Genomic DNA, 21,051 nt, shown 5'->3' with positions numbered 1-21,051 from the left:
CTCACTTAAATGAAGTGAAGAGGAGGGTGGAACGTGTTGAGCGTCACGTGTCTGCCGTGGAAGGGCTCGGGCTGGCGTTGGGCGGTGCTGCTGCTCCGTCACGGAGCGGGCTGCCTTCGGGGAGCGGGGCCGCGTGCTCTCGGGCCCGGAGCACGGAGACCCTCAGCAGCTTTGTCCCCAGGGAAGTCTCTGCTTGCAGCCTCTTTTCCGAGATGTCCCTTCTCAGCCCACGAGCTCGCCTCTGTGCGCTTTTAATTTTACCGCGATGATACGTTTGGTTTGGGTTTTGTGTCTGTTCTCATCTGTTTCCCTTGCCCGGTTTCTCTCAGTGGTGCTATAAAGGTCACTGCATGTGGAAGAACGCTAACCAGCTGAAGCAGGATGGCAACTGGGGACCCTGGACAAAATTTGGCTCTTGCTCACGAACCTGTGGAACTGGAGTTCGCTTTCGGACACGCCAGTGCAACAATCCAATGTAGGTCTTCGGGCTAGGTGGTAGTTGCAGTCAGCTGGGAGTCGTTCTAGGTGTCAGTTTAAGTGGCATTTATGTTTTGGATGGAGTCTGCCAAAATTCACGTTCTGTTCGAGCCCCTCTAGGTGTGGCTTTTTGCAGGGAGCCAGGATCATTTTTGGAGAATCCAGGAATTTCCAGCGGAAAGCCTGTGGAGAACCATCCCAAGGATTTAGCTGATGTGTAAGGGAGCAAAGAGTACGTAGTGTGTGAGCTCAGCAGGCTGCAGGATAAGCTTAGATAATCTCTGATTATAAATCAACTATGGGCAGCATACATGTGCCCACGTAGTACTTCTGCATTTCAGCAGATGCCTTGGGGATGCGTGGGAAGCACGGAGCTTGTACTGCCAGTGCATATCTGTGCAGCGTACCGGCTCTGTTTCCATTTCTGTCACTTCGCACGCCTTTTTAGCAAAATTGTCTCTTAAAATAGAGTGTGAAATTTCACCTAAGACAGAAGAAACATCCCCAGAGCTAACGTCCAGCGGGTTTTAGAATCTCTCGGGTGTTTTCTCTTTGCAGGCCCATTAACGGCGGTGAAGATTGTGCTGGTGTCAATTTTGAGTTTCAGCTCTGCAATACAGAGGAGTGTCCGAAGCACTTTGAGGACTTCAGAGCGCAGCAGTGTCAGCAACGCAATTCCCACTTTGAGTATCAGAACAGCAAGCACCACTGGCTGCCCTACGAGCACCCTGACTGTACGTCCTGCTCTGTGCCCGTATTACAAGTCAGCCCTGGAATCTCCCAGAGCTTGCGGGGGTCGTCTTCTTCTTCTTCCCCTGACTTTCATCCTCCTCTTAGTGAGAACGTGACGTAGCAAGAGGCTTGAGGCTCTCGGCTCCTGCCGGAATAGCGCATTTAATGCACTGCGCTGTCGAGCTCTGGCTCGCTGCTGTTGGGGCAAAGTGTGGAAAGCTGCTGGCTGGGTCGTGAAAAGCTCTCCCTGCCCTCTCTCCGTACAGCCGTTCGTCTGCCCGAGTGCAAAGGGTCCGCGTTTGATCGCGGCTGCACAAAGTATTAAAAGTGTTTTTTCTAATGGCACTACCTGAGAAGTCCGTCTTAGTATTTTCCCACTCTTTCATAGATCCATCCGCCTCGGCCTGGTCCTGTCAGTCTTCGCTACTAACATTTCTCTAACCCAGTAATTACCCTGAGGGACAAGGACAGCTCCGAGCACAGACAGATTCCTAGTTCAGTGGACGGTGTTGCGGAGTGGCTGGCGTTTCTGCCTGGGCTGTCTCCTGAGATACCCTTTGCACGGTGGCTGAGGACTTACACTGGGACATTCACCAGGAAATACCTGCTCAGCTGGTATTTTCAAAAAAAGCAAGTTAGAGATCCAAATCCTCCGTGCTTTCCACCTGGCTTTAGTACCATCTTCTCACAGTTTTCTGCTGTCGTTTTTCCCTGTGATTTGGTAAACTCAGCCCTGTTCCCAACAGGATCGGAGTGAAAGCTGCTTTCAGAATAGTCGGGAACCCAGTCCTAGGAGCCTCTTTAGAAGGGGACTGATTTCTGTGAGAATCTCTCAAAGGGATAGGCCCACCATGCACAGAAAAGCAAATTAGTTGCTTTTTCCCCCCCACGGCTGTCTGTTAAAGGTCCTTTCTATCTCTGTCGTATTCTCTTCGCTCCTTTAGTGGGATAGTTTTCTGAAACACATCTGGATTGCTGTTAATTTACGCAGTCACTTCTCTTTCCTTGCGACACAGCTAATAAGAGATGTCACCTGTACTGCCAATCCAAAGAAACCGGAGATGTTGCTTACATGAAACAGCTGGCGCACGACGGGACTCGCTGCTCCTATAAAGACCCCTACAGCATTTGCGTTCGTGGAGAATGCGTGGTGAGTGACAGCTTCCCGAGGGCGTCAGGGCCTCGAGCTGTGCCGCGTTACGGAACGGCTCTGGTTAGAATCAGTCAGAAGAACTCGGTCAAGAGTGCAGAGGTAGACTTTGCAGCTGTTTCTGAATTAAGTGTTTGCAGCATCATATTCCTCATAATTCCTTGGGATTTACAGTAAATTAGAGCAACGGCACAGACCTGTGCTCCACTTGCCTTCAAGTGATCCTTTCATTTGCCTTTTCTGCACTTAGTTTTGTATCTGAAAGGAATTGTGTTTCTTTTTCTGCCTTTCCCATCTTTCTTAGTCTTGAAGTACAGTGAATATAAAGCAAGAAATGTTTTTTCACGTGCAAACCATTATCCAGCATCAGATTTGCGAGTAATTTGTGTTTAAATAAAATAGATCCGTGTTGGGTGGCAATTTCCTCTACGCATTAATTTTGCCATGGCTTCCCACCGTAACTACAACTGACAACCAGTGTCAAAACCTTCTCTTTTTTTTTTTTTCTTTTCACTCTTCCTTCTGCAGAAAGTGGGTTGTGACAAGGAAATTGGCTCCAATAAGGTTGAAGATAAGTGTGGCGTCTGCGGCGGGGATAACTCTCATTGCCGAACCGTGAAGGGAACCTTTACCCGCACTCCCAAAAAGCTTGGTAGGAATAGCATTTCCATGCCTCTGGCTAGAGTTTCTGTTGTCTCTGGTGTTTCTGTCACACTTGCTGCCCTTGCAGACCGGTCAGAAATGCAACCTATGTTAAGGTAGCAAAAGACAAGTTGTACGCTGACGTGCAAAAAACCAGTTTAGGCCCTGATAAAGAAAAGACATCTCGAAGCCAGCGTACTATTTCTGGCCTTTGAAGGACCCGTTAGAAAAAAAGCTCGGTCAGCCAAGCGTATGGAGAAACGCTCCCCGTGCAGAGCGTGTTGAGCTCTTCTCTGCAAATGCTGAAGCCAAGCCAGACAATGTTTCTGATCACTGGGGGGACACGGAGTTTTGCTAACCAAAGCCAAACTGCTCTTCTCACAGTGAAACGCGGAAGAAATCGAGATGCTTTGCCAGGCACTAAGTGTAGCATGCCTCTAGCTGTAGGAGGACTAAAGGGCACTTTTTTTGCTCCCATGAAAGATTAAGCGTTTCACAACATTTTTCACATTTCACAAGCGTTTCACAAGCGTTTCACGTTTTTCCTCTCAAACCTGCACTCAAGAGTTTGAAATGGAAGTCTGAATGTCTGCGCGTATGAAATGAGCATACGGATCCTCATGTCAAGTTGGGGTTTTGTGATGCTTTCTCACAAATTGCAGCCCTGCAGTCAAATAAACCAATGAAAAATAAATTCAGCTGAATTCTGAACCAAATATAAGAATGTTTTGGCAGGAATCCTGGTTGCTCAGACCCTTTAAGCCGTGTGCCTGAGATGCAGTGGAGCAGATGATAGCATTCTGCTCGCTCAGAACTGAGAACGACCTGGTTAAACTTTTCAGACTGCACACTGGGGTACTTTGCAAGACATTTCCTATCAATAACAATGCAAGACCTCCTTGGACTTCTTCAGAAATGTCTGTTTCCTCAGTTATTTGCTAAGCCAGGGCAGTGTTATCTCGTGCGTTTTGCTATGTGACTCTTTTGGTTTTTAAGGCTTTAGGCTTTTAAGGCTTCCTACAGCCTTTTTTTTTTTCAGCCTGGGGAAGCTACTCAGAGAAGCGTATCTCCTGCGCGACTGGGAGCAGCTATTTCGGGAATATCTGTCTGATAGAACTAAGTGTTTTAGTACAGAGCGGAGGAGGGCTAAGGGACAGATAGGGTGAATATCTGCATTAGCGGTTTAGAGGCCGGCAATCGCTGCCACGAAGCAAGCTTTACTGCGGCATTAGTAATTAAATGTGGGCAGTGAGCAGCCAAACTACACCCGGACGAAGATAAGTTAATGGGCAACTGGAAATAAAATACAGAAAATATTCTGCTGAAAATACTTATTAATTATTACAAACCAATTGGAAAAGTTTGCTGATTGTAATTATCGAATTACGGTAGAGAGCCTTTCTGAAAGGGACGGTTCCCTGGAGGCTGATGGATTGGACACGGAGTAATGCACGAATCATTCAAACTGTGGGAGTAACGGACTTAGGACTGTAACTTGAGCCTCATGTGTAAGCCCGTGTGTTTCCGGAGCTGGCGGCTACTGCGCTTTTCTTAAAAAAATTAAAAAAAAAAAAAAATGCTCGGCCTTCTAAGAGCATTTCTGATTTTTTCACTAAGAAATTATTGGCATTTTGGGGGCAGAGAGGTGATTCGTGTCACCACTTTGGATCCAGTCCCAAAAGAGCTTTCTCTAATGACTCTGCTTTCTGTTGTCTGTACTGCTGGTTTGCAGCTCCTAGCTCGCAGTCCACGTGCCTAAGCCTGTGGTTTGGCTTACTCCCTGGGAGGTTAACAGGACAAACGAGAGGCCAGCAGAGGCCAAAATATACTACTGACCCCCCCGCCTTCTGGCTCAGCGTTTCTGCCTGCGGGCCACTGCGAGCCGCTGCGTTGCCCGACGGGTGACGGCACGCGATGGAACGTCTGCACGGTATTCTCCGTGTCCGGAAAGCACGGCAATGCACAGTGACAGCCAGCGCTAGGAGATGGTTCAGGGAAGAGTGCTGTTAATCAGCCCCTTATTTGCAAATGTTTGTGAAAGCGATAGAAGTGCTTATGAAATGTTTATTGTTTTACCGTAACTGTGGCGATCTAGTCATTAAAAAGACTAATTGACCTCTTCCAACAGGAAAACATTTAAGCAAGAGGTGCCAGAAAGAATTCAAGTTTCTGGAAAATGAAATCTGCAAGTATCCAACTTAAAATCACCTACCTGAATTTTCACTGGTCTGACTTTCATTGACTGCTAACATTTGCTAGATGCGTCTGATTCTGCTTTAAATGCATTTGAACGCATAACGTAATTGATACTTCACACTTGTAAAGACCATCTGGCTGACAAACGTAGTCAATGAAATAACGAGACTGGGCTCCCGTAGCACTAATTACAGACGTTCTGTTTAAGGGAAGACGAGAGGAGCGTTTACATTGCCCAAAGGAGCTCGCAATATTTCCCTCTCTGAAACAAAGGAGTCTAGAAATACACTGGGTAAGTTGCAAGTGCTTGTAGAAAGAGAGGCATCCACGGCAACTGGAGTTCTTGCTGCAGTTCTCGTCTCCGTTCAGCCGTTGATAGGGAACGCCAAATCAGGCAAAAGCTTTATGTTTCGTATGCTCAAAAGACGATCGACGAAAAGATTGGCAAATGCTGTTTGTGCAGCCGCTCGTCAGCCGAGCCCATGATTTTACATATTCGTGGCTCTTCTTTTTCTTCACTTAGATTTTCCAAGGAGCTGTAGCGTGTCAGGTGCACGACGAACTACCAATGCAGTCACTAGTCCCAGGATCCCCAGGATGAAACAGAATTACCTCAGTGCTACGTCTTTGCAATGCAGAAATAACAAAACTCTTGTCACATCTACCCTGCTTCTGTAGGAGTGCTGGATCACTCGGGAAGGTCGCATAGCAGAGTACGAGAGAGAGAGAAACTTGCTCAGCTCCTAAAAAAGGGATGTACAGAGATTTATCGTAATTAAATCTGCAGTCGTTAAAGAGGAAATAACAGCAATATGAAAATACCATGCACTCAGAGCGCTTATGGTGCTCTTGATTAAAACTTGATCTAGAAGTACCTGTTGACAGGTCCCTAGGAGGGATTTTGGTCTTCCTAATGACAGTACTTACTCAATGTTACACTAATTACCTGCGGTTTGGATTGATAAATAATTGAAATTTAAAATCGGGATCATTTTCTTTGGGAACAGCTTTTTACTTTTAGCTGTAGAGAGTTGAATTCAGCCCCCTCCCTTCAGCAGCAGCAATTGAGTTGATGCATTTTACCTTCCCAGTTGCAAATAGTTTGGGCCAGCTTCCGTACGGACGAGCCTTTCTGACGTGTAGCGACAATGCGCTCTGCGCTACGCCCACCTTCCTCCAGTCTTCCGTGTCCCACAAGTAAGCAGAGACACTTAGGACATTTCACGTCTAACATGACAGTGAGTAAACTCCAGTCAAGCGGCCTGGCTGATGAGCGATTTGGAAACAGTCATCGGGAAGACTTGTGTTGTTCCCCCTCGTATCCTGAGGAACATGGGAAACATATTTTTGCCTGAATTGTTAATTGATACGGCCTATAGCAGTGTAGCTAGTCGAGTGACAAATAGATTTGTAACTGGTTTCTCTTCTCTCTCTGAAAGAGGAGAAACACAAGGAGGCCCTGGCAAATACGTTACAAAGCTATTTGCTCGGTTTCTTTCTGACACCGCTGCTCAGTTGGCGATGGATGTGCTCTTCTGCAAGTAGAAGCTGGACCGTGTAGCACGCTCCTAACCACGGCTATTACTTTTTCTTTCCATCTCTGCTTTCTCCACTGACTGCTACACATGCCAAAGGGTACCTTAAGATGTTTGATATCCCTCCGGGTGCTCGACATGTGTTTATCCAAGAAGACGAGGCTTCTCCTCACTTTCTTGGTAAGTGTTTCTCTCCTCAGGTTTGGCTTTGAGGCATGACGAGAAGCACGGGGCAGTCATGCAGAAGAACCTGAGAAATGAGATAACCAAATTAAAATGTTTTGGGTAAATATGTGCATTCAAAATTGCATGTTAAGGACTGAGTCCTACAGCGTAAGCTCAGCACACCAGTATTTACTTCTCATTTGAATTCTTCAGAATATTAAACTGAGCCTAATTTGCATGGTTACTAACAAAAGATGGTCATCACTCACATCTAAACGGGCACTGCCAGGGTAAAGACTGTGTATTCTATTATGTGAAGGCAATTCACTATCTTTAATTATTATTTGCAGCAGATTGTAAGCAACAGCTTTTGTAATGCAAGAAGATTGGGGAACTTGTGATACATTTGCAGTCCATTTTATTTCAGATTTTTCTCACCTAGGCCAGTTCACGCTGTTGTCAATCAGTTTGTATCTTACTGCTTGCCGTTTTCTAACGCTTAAGGGATTTTTAGCTCACGGGAGAGGGGTGAGATCTTGCATGGATTTTTACGGCCTTTTAGTCAGCTCCTCATGTGCTAGGGCAATGTCTCAGTTGTAAACCCTTCAAGCAGAGTTAGATCAGTTACTGAAAAGAAGTAGGAATAGAAAAGAAAAGAAATTGTTTCAACTGTGACAATGTCAAAGGGGGAAACTTGGCTTTTGAGGTCCAAGAGCTTCATTTTGGACCAGGCGTAGCCTGATAGTAACTTTCAGAGAAGCATAGCTTTGCTTTGGCAGCAAGTGGCTTCATGAAGCTACTCGCTAGGTACCGCAGAGCTCCTGCGTTTGGATTACTATAATCATAGGAACTTGTAAGATTCCTGCTTAGTTTTTTACCGTGTTCTGTGGTGCATTGGAAAAAGTTACGCAAAAGAAAAAATGAGAGTCCATCTTCCAGATTTCTAATGTATTGGCTTCTAATTGGAGCATCATCATCATAATCCCCACGCTGCCTGACTTCCAAGGTGGTGCGGGAACCCAAAACCAAGTAGTTTCCCAGGGCTTCACATGCCTCAGCTCCTTGCTTACTGATTTTAGCATCTGGTACATACGTACGTACGCCAGAGAAGCTAAAACGTGATGAAAAGTTGTCCTTTTCCTAATCTGAGGGATGGACGAAATGCCCTTAAAGTCTGCTGAGGTGTCTGTTGTACTAATAGGCGTTCCCAGTGATACTGATTTTGGTCTTATGCAAATAAGGCAGGCGGGTGATTCTGAAGGTTTGACCCGAGTTCCTCGCTACTGCCTGTGCTTCTGGGGAGCTAAGCTAGTATGGGAAATGTGCGCGTTGCAGAGGAAGAGGTGCTTCAGTCTGTCTCTAGTTCTACATCTAATTCGCCTGGCTAAGGGGGTACAAAATCGAAGCGAACATGTGAGTGCATCTGTCGTCAAACTGGAATTCGGGGGCTGCATGAGACGGCCTTGGAGGGCCCTTCTCTGAGCCAGTGCACCTACAGCACTTGCTAGCGCCTTGGGTTTTTTTGCAAAAGGCCTTCTGTAACATCTCCCGTCAGGTTTCGCATAAGCCCCCACGATTGCCGACAGTAGGATGGGAGGCATGACTGGCGCTGTTTTCAATCCTTTTAGCAATTAAGAACCAGGCTACGGGACACTATATTCTGAATGGGAAAGGGGAGGAGGCCAGATCCCGATCTTTCATCGACCTGGGCGTGGAGTGGGAGTACAACATAGAGGACGACATAGAAACTCTCCACACTGACGGGCCCTTGCACGACGCGGTGGTTGTGCTGGTAGGTTACATGCCAAGCAGTGGGAACGTGGCGTGGGGTTGTCTTTGATAAAAAGTGCACGGCCAGCGTGGAGCTCGTGCAGAGATAAAACGCTGCTGTGTAACGCCTTTCTGAAAGACACGTGCCGATGAGACGGCTGATAGCCTGCAGCCCGTTTCTCATCGGCTGCTGCCCTCTCTTGTACCCTCTTCGTGCAGCGGTAACGTGTCCATCGGAAGCCCCACATTGCATTGTCGGGCATCGGTGGGGCGCTTTCGGTGGACCAAAAAGGGGCGTTACCTGTCAAACCATGTCTGAGACCAGCCCTACTCTTTAGCCCGGCAAATGACGTGGCCACACCATCCTTCCCTCCCAGATGATGGCGTCCCGCTTGGCCAGCTTAGAATGCTAGCCCAGAAGTGTCTGTCATTTTAAATGGCTCTGTGTTGATCTTACTATTGTTAGTTCTAACTGTGAAGACAAAAACCAGGTTTTTTTTTCCCAACTAGCAGTTTCCACGTTTCCCCCAAGAGCCAGGCCTTGGTTTCTTTACTTTGCAAAGGAATAAATAACAGCTCTGGTTTTGTAACCACTGTTTACATTTGATTATTAATAGATCATTCCGCGGGAGAATGACACAAGATCAAGCCTGACTTACAAGTACATCATTCACGAGGATTCGGTGCCAACTATCAACAGCAACAACGTCTTACAGGAAGAAATAGATACTTTTGAGTGGGCGTTAAAGAGTTGGTCGCAGTGCTCCAAACCCTGTGGCGGAGGTAAACAGATGCTGTAGCACCTTCTAGTAATGCCTGACAAATTGCCAGAAGGGGAACAGTAAAAGGTGGGGGAAGTGAATGCTTTAGGAAGCTTGGCCGCCTTTTTTTAAAAGCGGTTTGTTATTCTGGGGGCCCAAGCTTAAAATACCTGAAGTGCCTGATTATTCAGAAGTGTCACACTTCCAGCCTAGAAAGAAAAAGTCCTTTTTAGGTGTTTAAATTGAGTAGCCAAAGCCGCTTTGGAAGTACAGACTCAGTGCTACAGAGCATTGACTTTACTTCTGGTATGTACAGTACTCTTCGGCAAAGAACGGGGAATGCAAATGTCAAAATAAGTTTAACTCTTAGATACAGCAGTCGAGCAGGCGATGTGTTCTGGTAGCAACAACACTAAAATGAGGCTTGGGTTCGTTCCCAGGCTAGCCGGTGACCTGCTGCTTGGCGTCAGGGGGGCAATTCCTTCCCTCTCCATGCCATGACTTGTGGGTGCTGCAGACGAAGGGGCCGTAACTGTCCCTTCTGGCCGTAAAAACCTGTCGCAAGTCACGCTGTAGGCAGCATCCACAGCGCACTGTGCAGCACTCTGGCGCCTGACGACTGAGCAAATTGTGAGCGTGTTTAAATCCTTCGTAAGCATCTCTCATATAAAACCACTTAATAGGCCAGCAAACTTATATTTCAACCAGAAATACTAACAAGGACCTGTTTTTCCTGATTGTTCTGAAATACTTTCCAGGGTTCCAGTACACCAAATACGGGTGCCGCAGGAAAAGCGATAACAAAATGGTTCATCGCAGCTTCTGTGAAGCCAGCAAAAAGCCAAAGCCCATTCGCAGAATGTGCAACCTTCAGGAATGCACGCAGCCTCTGTAAGTGTGTCTCGCGTAAAGGTTGGACTGATTGCTCCTTGTGGCAGGCGTGGGACTCAAGCCAAGCCAGACGTGGTGGGATGCCGACGGCTTTGTTCCTGCGTTATGGATGGTTTTTTCTGCCTGTATAAGAATGGTTACTGATCTTATGGAGTGGTTTCATCACAGAAATATTGCATACTAAGGGCTGCCTGACCTGGCAGCAGTATGGATAATAGGTAAAAGTTGTCATGGTACCTTCCTGCTTTTTCCTTCCCAGCTGGGCAGCAGATGAGTGGGAATACTGCACAAAAACCTGTGGGAATTCAGGCTACCAGATCCGTACGGTGCGTTGCGTTCAGCCCCTTCACAACGGTGCAAACCGCTCGGTCCATTTCAAGTACTGCAGCGGCGACCGCCCCGAGAGCCGCAGGCCCTGCAACCGAGTGCCCTGCCCTGCCCAGTGGAAAGCCGGACCCTGGTCTGAGGTAGGCAAGCTGCGGTCGCGAGCGAGTAACGTACCTTCGCCACCGTCTCGTGCCTCCGAAGGCAGCTCTGTGCCTGGGCTGAAAGCTCTGAACTGCACCGGACGGTGTGCCAAAACCTGAAAATCTGCAGCAGATATTGCCTTCCGGCTTCGCGGGCTTCTGCAGCTCTCCAGGCGTCTCCAGAAACCAGCAAGGAAAATAGTCACGGTATCAGATACGCAATCCTGCAAAACAAATGTTGCAGTTTTGCTTGTTTTTCTCCAAGTTTCCAACTTCTCACTTCCCCGCTTCTGAGGCTAGCGTAACATTTTTTACCAACTTGGACTGTTTTGGAATCGCAGAGTTTCTGCGGGTGTTGATATCGTTATAAAGACTCGGGAACGAACAGCTGGACCCTACAGCTAGCTCAGTGAACGCTGCCTTTTCTCTGCCCTTTGTATCCTCTTTACGTTACACTGTCAAGATCAGGTACAGGCTACAGGAAGAACAAGTAGCAAAATTCATAACATGCTCTAATAATAAAGTTAATGTTACAGAACGCAAGAACCAAGGAGGATACCATCCTCCTCCTCTGCATATTTCTCCATAACGTCAGCCTTCACTAAAGTCTACTTTCAAAACAAATTGCTGGAACGTAGAGCCTGACCTGAAAGCCAAGCTTGGGCTATTTGAGACACGTTAATTTTTGCACATTGCTGTGAAAGCCGCATGTCCTGAATCGTCTCGTGTCTGTTTCGTAGTGTTCCGTGACCTGCGGGGAGGGAATGGAGAGCCGGCAGATCATGTGCCGTGCCGGTGACCGCTGCGATGGAGAAAAGCCGGAATCAGTGAGGGTTTGTAAACTCGCTCCCTGTAACGGTAAGAGAACACCTTGAAATGACTGCAGTAGGCGAGGGTGACAGTTCCTCTCAGCGCAGCCTGTCTGGGTAGCAGAGTGCTGGGCAGAGATGTCAGACACACATTTCATCCTTGAGTGAACTCCAGTGGCAAATAAAAGACCTATATTTAGGTCTAAAGAAAAGCCAAACTTTCTGTGAACTTTCTGCGTCGCTGCGTACAGGTTTCGAAGGCCAGGCAGAGCCCGTGCTTATGAGCCGGTAGCGTGCACACCAGGCTTGCGCTGTACGGTATTTCAAAGATGTTGCACCATCAGGTGACAACCACACAACGCCCTTCATCTCTTGCACGCTAGAAAACACCCTTGGAGATTCTCCCGCTTCTTTCCAGCTGAAGGCGCCTGTTGTTTAGTCCAGCATGTAACCGGTATCGTAGCTCCAGGTGACCGGTGCTTCTCGTCTTGTAAACATGCTGAAATGGGGGTTTAAACACGGTAGCCTACGCTGCGTTTGCAAAAATTTGTGCTAGAGGTGAGGGTCAGTCCAAAGTAAACCCCGCTCGACCTCTAAATCCCAGGATAAGTTTTACAAGCCTGCCGATTGAGGACATGAAAAAAAACCTATATAAAAATGGAACCACAGAGCGTTAATAAGGTTCCCGGGAATCTCATTACATTGTTCTCATAGAATTTTTTGAGCAGATTTTTAAGCTTTTTATGACAACAGAGCCTTTCTTCCTTTAGGTGCATGAGTCTGTAAGATTTGGGGTTTATTTGGTTTTTAAATCCCTCATGGTAGTGCTAACGCTCTGATTGCTACCTGGTAGAAAAAGTAGAGTAAGAGTTCTTAGAAGGCGCGGTGTGTTTTCCCACGGAGTGAATCTGACTGCTTCCCACAAGTCTGGATAAGGTGTCTGCTTTTGCTCCGAGTTGTCTTCTGCCAGTGAAAGAACCCGGAGCAGAAGACAATTCTGGGAGCAAGGAAGAGTTAAAAAAGGCTGTATCCACTAGGTGGGAGCAAACCACTGGCTGCGACTCCATCAACAAGGACGAGATTTAAAATCCTGGTTTTCACTGGTGATAAAAATATTTCCCAAACTGAAAGAAATAAGGGCTACGTCTTCACAAAGCTATTCAAATAGTTTTGGTCTTGTGCTTTTTATGTGTCACCTTAAAGAATCTGTGCTCTAAGCGTCAGTTGGGATTTTCTTGAATAGCCAGTGTTAAATTCCCCCCTTTAAAAATTACGCAGCACACAATCTTTGTCCTCCGTGTGAGAGTACTACGTCTCTCTCACCGTAAGTAATACTCAGAGCCGCGTACCACTGACCTGTAAGATCCCCTTATGTGGGGTATAAGCAACAGATGGCCTTGTGCGGGCCCTTTACAAGTTGCAGTTGAATCGCATTGGTTAATGCTCGCTGTATTTTTAGGTTTGGGAAGTTTAATACGCGCCCCGTCTCGCATGCCCCGGTGAAGGAGGGGTTTTGTGGTCGAACGGAGGGGGTGCCTTGCAGGGCTCTGAACCCGAGGGACATTTCCTAAAGAGAGAGGGCACGGCAACGTATCGCCACAGCTATCACAAAAATGTGAACTGCCGGCCACTGATATATCCGGCCTTGATGCAGCAAACCTCTAGCCCGACCTGGGCGTACGACAACGCTGTGAACTACGAGGGCGCGGGCATCTCCATCCGGCCCAGTCCCTCCTGCCTCTGGCAAAGCCCCGGGGCGCCCGTGGGCTCCGCTCCTTGGCCGCACTGCACCCACCTCCTCTCGCGGAGCTCAGACCTCCCTGCGCTGCTCGGGTTTGGGCCGTAACTTTTAGCAAGCAGTGGTAGCAGACAGTGTTCTTGCAGACCAAATAGTCGCTCTTTGTCACCACTCTTTTCTGATGCGGTTTCTACCGCGTTCTGTGTTTTGGGGGAATACAGCTAAAATATCGCTAGTATTCTGTAGTATTTCTGTAGATAAACTCTTTATGGCCATGCATGGCATTCCTTTACTTTTAAATCTGTGTGGCTTTGATTACTATTTTGATTTTCAGGGCTTTAGACTTAGCAAAACGTTACTCTGTATCAGGTGGTCTTGACAAATGATTTACTACCTACGTGGCAGATTGCTGAGAGTTTAATCTCAATGGAGTTGCCATGAACATTTGCCGCAGTTGGTGCGATTTCTTTTGTGCTGTGCGGCATATTAGCATTTCTCCTCCGTTTCATGAAAAAATATATGCCTGCATACGTGAGAAGAGCCACCAGCTCTTCCACCGTATGCCTCGGTGGAGCTGAGTCTCGTAGCGTGGAAAAATGAGGACACCTCCCATAGATATTTCACTTAAACTTTACCTGTCTCTGTGAGTAGAAGGAAACAGGAGGCAGGATTTTATCCCGCAGGTCCATAGCAATAACCTGAGCAGCAGTCACGTTTCTGGGGCTGTGCCAGGCCAGAAGAATGGCTATTGTGGTACTTAGACAAACAGGTGAGCTCCACGTAAGAACCTGTGTAGAACAGACCCTTGAAGAGTCTTTATATGAGCTATCCCTGCTTTGCAGCACAAGATACAGAACGAAGACGAAAGCACGTGTTGTTTTAACTTTTAGTCCCTAAAGACCAGCTTTCAGCGAGATTTCGCAATGGGATGCTGGCAGCAAGCAATGTACTTCGAGTTAGTGATGCCTTCTGTAAGAGCTGTGTCAGTTCTAAAAGCTAATGTGAACATTTTTTAGTTGATTTAAATTATATTCTAGTAGCTTCATCTTTTAACGATTCCCTAGGGAGCCGATACGCTTTCTTGTGTCTTCTACTCTTAGTTACCGTGAAGCAAGTAACAAGTTGTGAGAAGGAGAATTTTTACCGTGAACATCAGCGGAAGGATACAAGCACTTACGTACTGAATAGGAAGTGGTTGACTAGGTTGTGCAGAATTACCCTAAAAAATAAAAAAAAGGGATTATGTGAGTATACAGCTCCTAGATTGTACTTACGGAACCTGCTGAAAGTAGATGAGTACAGAACCAAATCTTTGCACTGTCACTTGAGTCACGAAATCTAAACCATCGCAAAGCGACATCGCAAGAACTAACCGTGAGAGAAAAGGACCGAATAAGATGCATGGTCACTATGGGAAGGCAAAAATAATTGTTTGGTACTTTCTTTTTCGGTTCGTCACTTTAGGTGATACTATTTGCTTTGACTTATATACTGACAGAAATCAGAGTGTGTCAACAGGATGCCTGCCATAATTTTCCCGATCAGGTGCTTTCATTTACACGGAAGCGTAAAGATTGTTCTACGTACGATGCAAAGATTTGTGTTTCAATATTAGCTTTTCTAGTTTAGATGAATTATAAATATAGCCCTTGAATTCCCCATCCTAAATTCCTGCTGAAAATAGTCTTATAGTGCCTTCATGGAGTACGTATATTCCCATGCGAAGCTGCGGATTTAATGCTAGGTTTGTCAAGAACCAACAAACATCTATCCAAGGAAGCACGTCGGGATTAGGAGCAAGGAAGATTTTTATATTACATGCCGCAGTCATATAATTTGCTATTTATAAACAACGTCCCACAACCCCACTGATGTACGTCTGTGTAATTTTGCTGGGTTCGGTGGAATTAAGCTGATTTACACTGATCGAGAGGTTGGCTAGAGTTAATATTTTAAAATAGGAAAACTGGGTTGCCTAACATAGTGTTGACATGTGGTGAGGCAGCATCTGTACACAGGTGAAAAAATATCACAGTACAGAAAGCTAATGTAACGTCAGAGCTTAATAAGTGGTGTTACGTGCCATCTGTTGCTCATTAAGATGCTGACCAAATAATTGCTGACTATGAATGGAGGACTACACACGGAACAGGTCTTCTCAATAGCTGGGGTTAGCTTTTGGCTTTGCACATTATAATTTTGTCTACTCCTATTTATAGTAAAATCCATCAATACCATTTCGAGCCAGCCGTGATATCTTAGGAAAATTCTGCTCATGGAAACTTCTTGCTGGTCTCTCCCTGAAGTGTTGGAAGAGATACTGGGTGCCCCAAGCTAGCCACTTCTCCCCATTGCTGGTTTTATGTCCTGGGAAGCGTTACATGTTTGTAGGTTCCCGATCTGATTCTGGAGTGCAGCCAGGGCCTTAGCACCCCATTTAGGAGACTGAGGGGAGGCACAGACGCCCCGCGTTTCTCAAGAGTCCCAGTCGCTGGGCCGAGTCCCCCGTGGGAGAGAGACAGGAACACGACGCTGAGACGCACGGTCCGTTTTGAGGGTCCCTGTAGGTGTCTGTGGGTCTCTGCCTACAGGTGCGTTGACTTTAAAATAGAGCAAGGTGCTCTTCTGAGTAGTGTTGACCCTGCTGCAAGGCTGGAGGAGGTGACCTTCCAAGGTCACGTTGGGTGTTCATGCTGCCAAGGCGCGTGATATTCCAAACTACACCGATAAGTAACTATAAATGGGTGGTAGGATGAGTTAGACACAGGGAGGAGAATAATAAGGAAGTATTAAATCTCCTCATTTTAAAATCTGCAAATAGTGCAGCTCATTTCAAATCCCCAGAGCCAGCCTCCCGTCGTCTTCTGTGCCTTGACGCAGCTCTGCTCAGATACTACCTGAGAATTTGACTTTTTCTGTGAAAGGAGAGTGAACTTTTAATTTAAACTCACGTTCCCATACAGAATACCAAACCACCCAGGGAGCTTGCCCCTTGATGTGGTCAGTACAACAGACCGCAAGATGAAGAAGAGAAATTCTCAACAGTGCCACCTACCCATGAGCGTTACCAGCTCTCGGTGTTGGTCCCAGTCCTGGTAACAGTAAAACTTAGGACTTCGCCTTTGAGCTCGTGTGACGGTCTGAAGGGGCCCGAGTACTGATGTGCTCCCAGCTCAATAGCAAAGCCTCATTTTTCCTCTGACTTCTTGCGTTACTGCTTTCCTCTCTACTGGTTTTGTCCAACGTGACCACTGCATCTCTATTTGTGGAACAAGCATCCAGCAAATGCTGAAAGAAACATTGACATTTTGGGGATCTCTAATAGATCTTTGCCCTCTTCAAGATCTTTGCCCTGACTGAAAGGAATGCCACGCACGTAACTTCAAGGCGTCTCATGTTCAAGGCGCCTGTCTGTTGAAAGCTTTCCATCAGTTCTGCAGTTACGGTTAGGTCACTGAAAAACTCGGACTTTATCCGAACAAAACTTTATCCAACCATACCATTTTATTTTACGCCATCATATAAAAGGCATCTTTGAGAGATATTGCTTGGCATTTAATTTCTTTAAGGGGAGATGTCCTTGTTTTTAATGCTGTTGATAGATAACGTCCTCAGGCTAGAAGTGAAGGTGATTTGGCGTGGCTAGAACTACACCTGGCCTGGTATGTGGGAGCTGGCGTAGGTTAGCACTGGAAGTTGTTGTCTGTGGCCCTTCCACAGCTCTTCGCTTCTGCTGTGCACAGAAGCCGGTATTTCAAAGAGACCACCGATTTCTTTGGTTCCCAGCTGGGGTTATTTTTTTGGGTGGCGGTGAGTTCTGTCAGGGGACGAAGCATCTCAGGTTGCCTCTTCAGAGTAGCCCGTCATTTGTGAAACATAGGCAGAACGTTATCAGCGCCCGTCTAAATGCTGTCCGGCATTTTGGTGCTCTGCACTAGCTTTACCGTCACCATTACGTTTGTTTTGCAGATGAGCCCTGTATGGGAGACAAGTCTATCTTCTGTCAAATGGAAGTGCTTGCACGTTACTGCTCCATCCCTGGCTACAACAAGCTGTGCTGCGAGTCCTGCAGCAAGCGCAGCAGCACCCTCCCACCGCCGTTCCTCACCGAAGCTGCTGAAACTGAAGAGGAAGTGATGCTTGATCGGAGCGATCTGCCGAGGGCTTTGATGATGCCAACGCCTGCGGTGCCCCACTACGCACAGTTCCTGCCTGGGAGAAGTTCTCTGGGCCGGCTTCCGTTGGCGGAAGAGGACGCAGAAACGCACGTCTCCCCGTCCGACACCAAGGCCAAAGGTGCTGAATTTCCGCAATGGGGAGCTCCTCAGGCAAGGAAGACTTCGAGGCTGTTTGCTTTGCTACACCAGTCGCCTGCCAACAGCAGCAGTCCCGGTCCTCGCAACGCCCTTGCGTTGGCAGCAGCTGCCCCTGCCGTGCCAGCTCACAACACCACAGCGGGTGCTCCTTCTCCATCGAGAACCTCGAGGAAGAGCGAGAAGCACACGGAGAAGAGATGGCCTTCGAGGTCCTCCACTGTGGAAAGATGAACGTGAATGCCTCGTGGAGGACAGCCATTGAAAGAGGCTCTGTTTGGCACTTTGGGTTTAATTTCCGTACTTCTGGACACCGTGGTGCATGCTGCTTTCCACAAGCAGGACGCTGCAGGTCATCAACTCGTTTTCCTTGTAAATACAAAGAACAAGAAGTGCTGGTTCACTTTCTAGTTGCTCCCGTCCTCCTCCCATACTGCGTTATCTGGCTAGCTTGAACGCGTTGGAGGAAAGCACCAAAGAATATTCCTAACCGTGAGCAGAAGTTGCTGAGGGCATCGGTCAAGCTCTAGTACAGAAAAGTGGCCCTGACCTCAGCACTCACCTCGTTATTTTTGGTTTTAAACACTCCCATGTAGAAAATGCCCCACAACGTTTACACCATACAAAATACTTCTGCAGGGGAACAACTGAATCCATAAGACTTGTTTTGCTAATTTATCTATATAAAGGGATATCGTATGAGCAAATTTGCAGCTGTTGTGTAAATACTGTATATTGCAGAAAATCAGTATTATTTTGAAGTTTCGTGCTGTCAGACAACTGTTTACCTATGTTGCGTTCTGGACAATTGCTAGGTGCCTGCCATTGAGTACTGCCTTATTTACATTCCAAGAGTTGATTTTTAAAGCAGCATTATCATAAAAGGAGGAGTTCCAGTTTCATACGAATTACCGCCACTAGGAAAGGGGGGTTTTTGAGTATCAACAATGTGATGCTTTCTCTTGAAACGGGGGGGGGAAAGCGTACACCTAAAGGTACGAGTCTCCTTACAGCCACCCGCCCGTTACAAGTAGGTTTAGAAACTTCAGCGTCATTCCAGTCGCAGGTTGGAAAAAGGATTTGACGTGCCTGTGCGATGAACACGGACGCCCGCGGCATCGCTTCCCTCCGGGAGCAGCGGTGCCGTCCCTTAAGTCTCCCTTTGCCGAAGAGCTCAGACCAGCGTAGGAAGCCGTGTATATACTGTAAGTACTGTAATGTTCACGAGTCAAAAAGGAGCTCTGTTTTCCAGACGATCTGTTTGTTCTTTCTCAAGCTGAAAAAGCATCACGGAGGTAGAATAGGCGCTAACAAGGAATAGCTGTGGCAAGACTTAAAATAGATTTTTTTTTTTCTTTTTTTCCTACTGGAAGCATTGATTTAAAGGTGAGAGAGATATTTATTTTTCAGCATGGTTCACCTCAAAATCTCCACAACCACAATGCATCTGACTGCAATAATGTCCTAGTAATTTATGTCAGTAACCATCTTGTTCACAGTCCACCCGATCGCACTCTCTCCTGTGTGTTGCTGTAAAGTACTTGTATATAGGATCGAGAACTAAAGATATTTATTAAAAGTTGATTTCTTGATAGTATTTTATGTACTAAATATTTACACTAAGGGCAGTTGGCTATTCTTTTTGCCAAGATAAAATAGAGAGATGTAATTAGATACCTGTACATGCTATGTCATACGGATAGAACAGAAATTTAAGCTAACTAAACTACTGTAGAGAAATTGTTGATCTAATTCTTTAAAAAAAAAAAAAAAAAAGTCTTACGACAGTTTTTTATTACAGGCATCTTTAATTTCTAAATAGGTTATTAAAGTTTTGCGTGCAATTTTTGCTTCCCCGTAAAAAGCCCTCGTGATCAGCCCGTTTAAAAGAACAGTGAATGTGTACCTCTTCGTGCTATAAAGTAGATTAGGACCCCAAAGATTAAATTCTAGAAACATCTGGAGTGATGATGCGGGATCACCAGGAAGACATCAGGATGAAGATTGTCGTCAGAAGACGTGTCAAGTGCATGAGAACGAAGGGGGGTTAGTCCTCTCCGGGGAAGTATCGGGTCCCGCCATGCGAGCCGCATCGTGCGTCGCGACGTGTGTGATCTCGCCCGCTGCAGGACTGGCTCGACACCGCTAAAGAATCGCTGCTGCCTTCCTGCAAGGCTTCTGAAGGCCCAAGAAATTCGTATGAGCCAGGTTGCAGAGACAATCCCTGAGCCTCAAACAGACAAATAGGGTGTGTTTGTTTCTTGAAAATTCCCCAGAAGTCAAATCCTCTTTTCTCTCTGTCTTTATCTTTCACGTATATGCAATGTGGGTGTAGATAATCCTTGTAGCTTTTTGATTTCTTTTCTACCAAGCTAATTTCTCTTCCTATAAAGTGTACACTACTGATACTGTTTGTTGTATTGGGGAGCACGTAGCAATAAAGTCTTTAACGTAACAAGTCTTTCTCTGGTTTGATTCACGTGGGAGGGTCCGGTTTTTTTCATTTTAAAGTTTCGTCTTTTGCAAAATGAAGGGCCTTTTACAGCCCAGGCATGGCCTTTGCCGTCTGGAAAAAAAGCTCATTTGAATGAACGGTTGGACTCGATGATCTTAAAGGTCTTTTCCAGCCTATACGATTCTGTGATCCTCTGAATATTTAACTTGATTTTTAAAAAGAGAGGTCCTGCTTTTACCGTCGGAAGGCGCGGGCTGCAGAGAAACTGGGGGAGAGGAAGGAGCGCGTTTCCAGTGATCCAAAGATGTCCTGGTAGGCGTGCGAGCGGCCCGGTAGCAGCTCCAGCCCTTTTGCCCAGAGGCGTAAGGTTTGGGGCTTTGCTTTTGGAGAAGGGCTCTCTAAGGGGGTCCATGCCCCTCGAGCAGGAGGCAGCCGCTCGCCTCTCCTTCACCTGGAAATGTTTTCTGAGCTGATGAGAGGGTTTCAGGTCTGCACCAGGCGCTAAAAACAAAAAAAAAGCCACCTCACCCAAGTTATTTTGGTACAGGTGCATGTTTTAAAAAGAGTTGTGGCCGCTTGGTCCATCCATCTTCAATCAGTTTTGGGACCATCCGCTCTGCTTTGCTGTAATTGCCGTGTTTCTCATTTGACAAGCCCAGGCTCGCATCTGTAGCTGGTATTTACCTCAAGGCACAGCTTCCCTGCGAGCGCCGGACGGTGTGACACGGGGGCAAGCGGGGCTACGTGATGGGCACGGGTACCGGCGGGCAGGCACACGGACCCGCCGAGTCACGCGCGCGCGTACGGAAGGGAAGCCGGCTTGTGTCCGTGCCCCGCGCCCCGGTGTCGCCGCCCGAGGTGGGCGTTCTGGTCTCGTTCCAAACGCTGAGGACCGGTTTCATGCCGTTCTGGTTGCCCGTTTTCAAGAGCAGCGGATCCGGACTGGAACT

The 21,051-nt window shown here is 47.0% G+C and overlaps 1 protein-coding gene across 3 annotated transcripts in view; it reads left to right on the top strand.

The window, feature by feature from the left end:
* ADAMTS3 (ADAM metallopeptidase with thrombospondin type 1 motif 3) overlaps window positions 1-20,098 on the top strand; it is a 131,565-nt gene extending 111,467 nt beyond the window's left edge. For all 3 annotated transcript variants that reach the window (XM_072862985.1, XM_072862986.1, XM_072862984.1), the window contains 11 exons: window positions 330-475; window positions 1,036-1,211; window positions 2,226-2,359; window positions 2,888-3,011; window positions 6,832-6,912; window positions 8,526-8,689; window positions 9,285-9,450; window positions 10,187-10,319; window positions 10,579-10,786; window positions 11,527-11,644; window positions 17,303-20,098. In XM_072862985.1, the coding sequence (XP_072719086.1) occupies window positions 330-475; window positions 1,036-1,211; window positions 2,226-2,359; window positions 2,888-3,011; window positions 6,832-6,912; window positions 8,526-8,689; window positions 9,285-9,450; window positions 10,187-10,319; window positions 10,579-10,786; window positions 11,527-11,644; window positions 17,303-17,880 (2,028 nt within the window). In that variant the 3' untranslated portion in view covers window positions 17,881-20,098. The remainder of the gene's footprint in view (window positions 1-329; window positions 476-1,035; window positions 1,212-2,225; window positions 2,360-2,887; window positions 3,012-6,831; window positions 6,913-8,525; window positions 8,690-9,284; window positions 9,451-10,186; window positions 10,320-10,578; window positions 10,787-11,526; window positions 11,645-17,302) is intronic.
* Window positions 20,099-21,051: the final 953 nt, after the last annotated feature.

The sequence above is a fragment of the Ciconia boyciana genome, chromosome 5 (genome assembly GCF_034638445.1).
Source record: "Ciconia boyciana chromosome 5, ASM3463844v1, whole genome shotgun sequence".
NCBI classification, from domain to species: domain Eukaryota; kingdom Metazoa; phylum Chordata; class Aves; order Ciconiiformes; family Ciconiidae; genus Ciconia; species Ciconia boyciana.
Note: the sequence above shows the minus strand (reverse complement) of the source record. Positions and strands in the feature narration are given on the sequence as shown.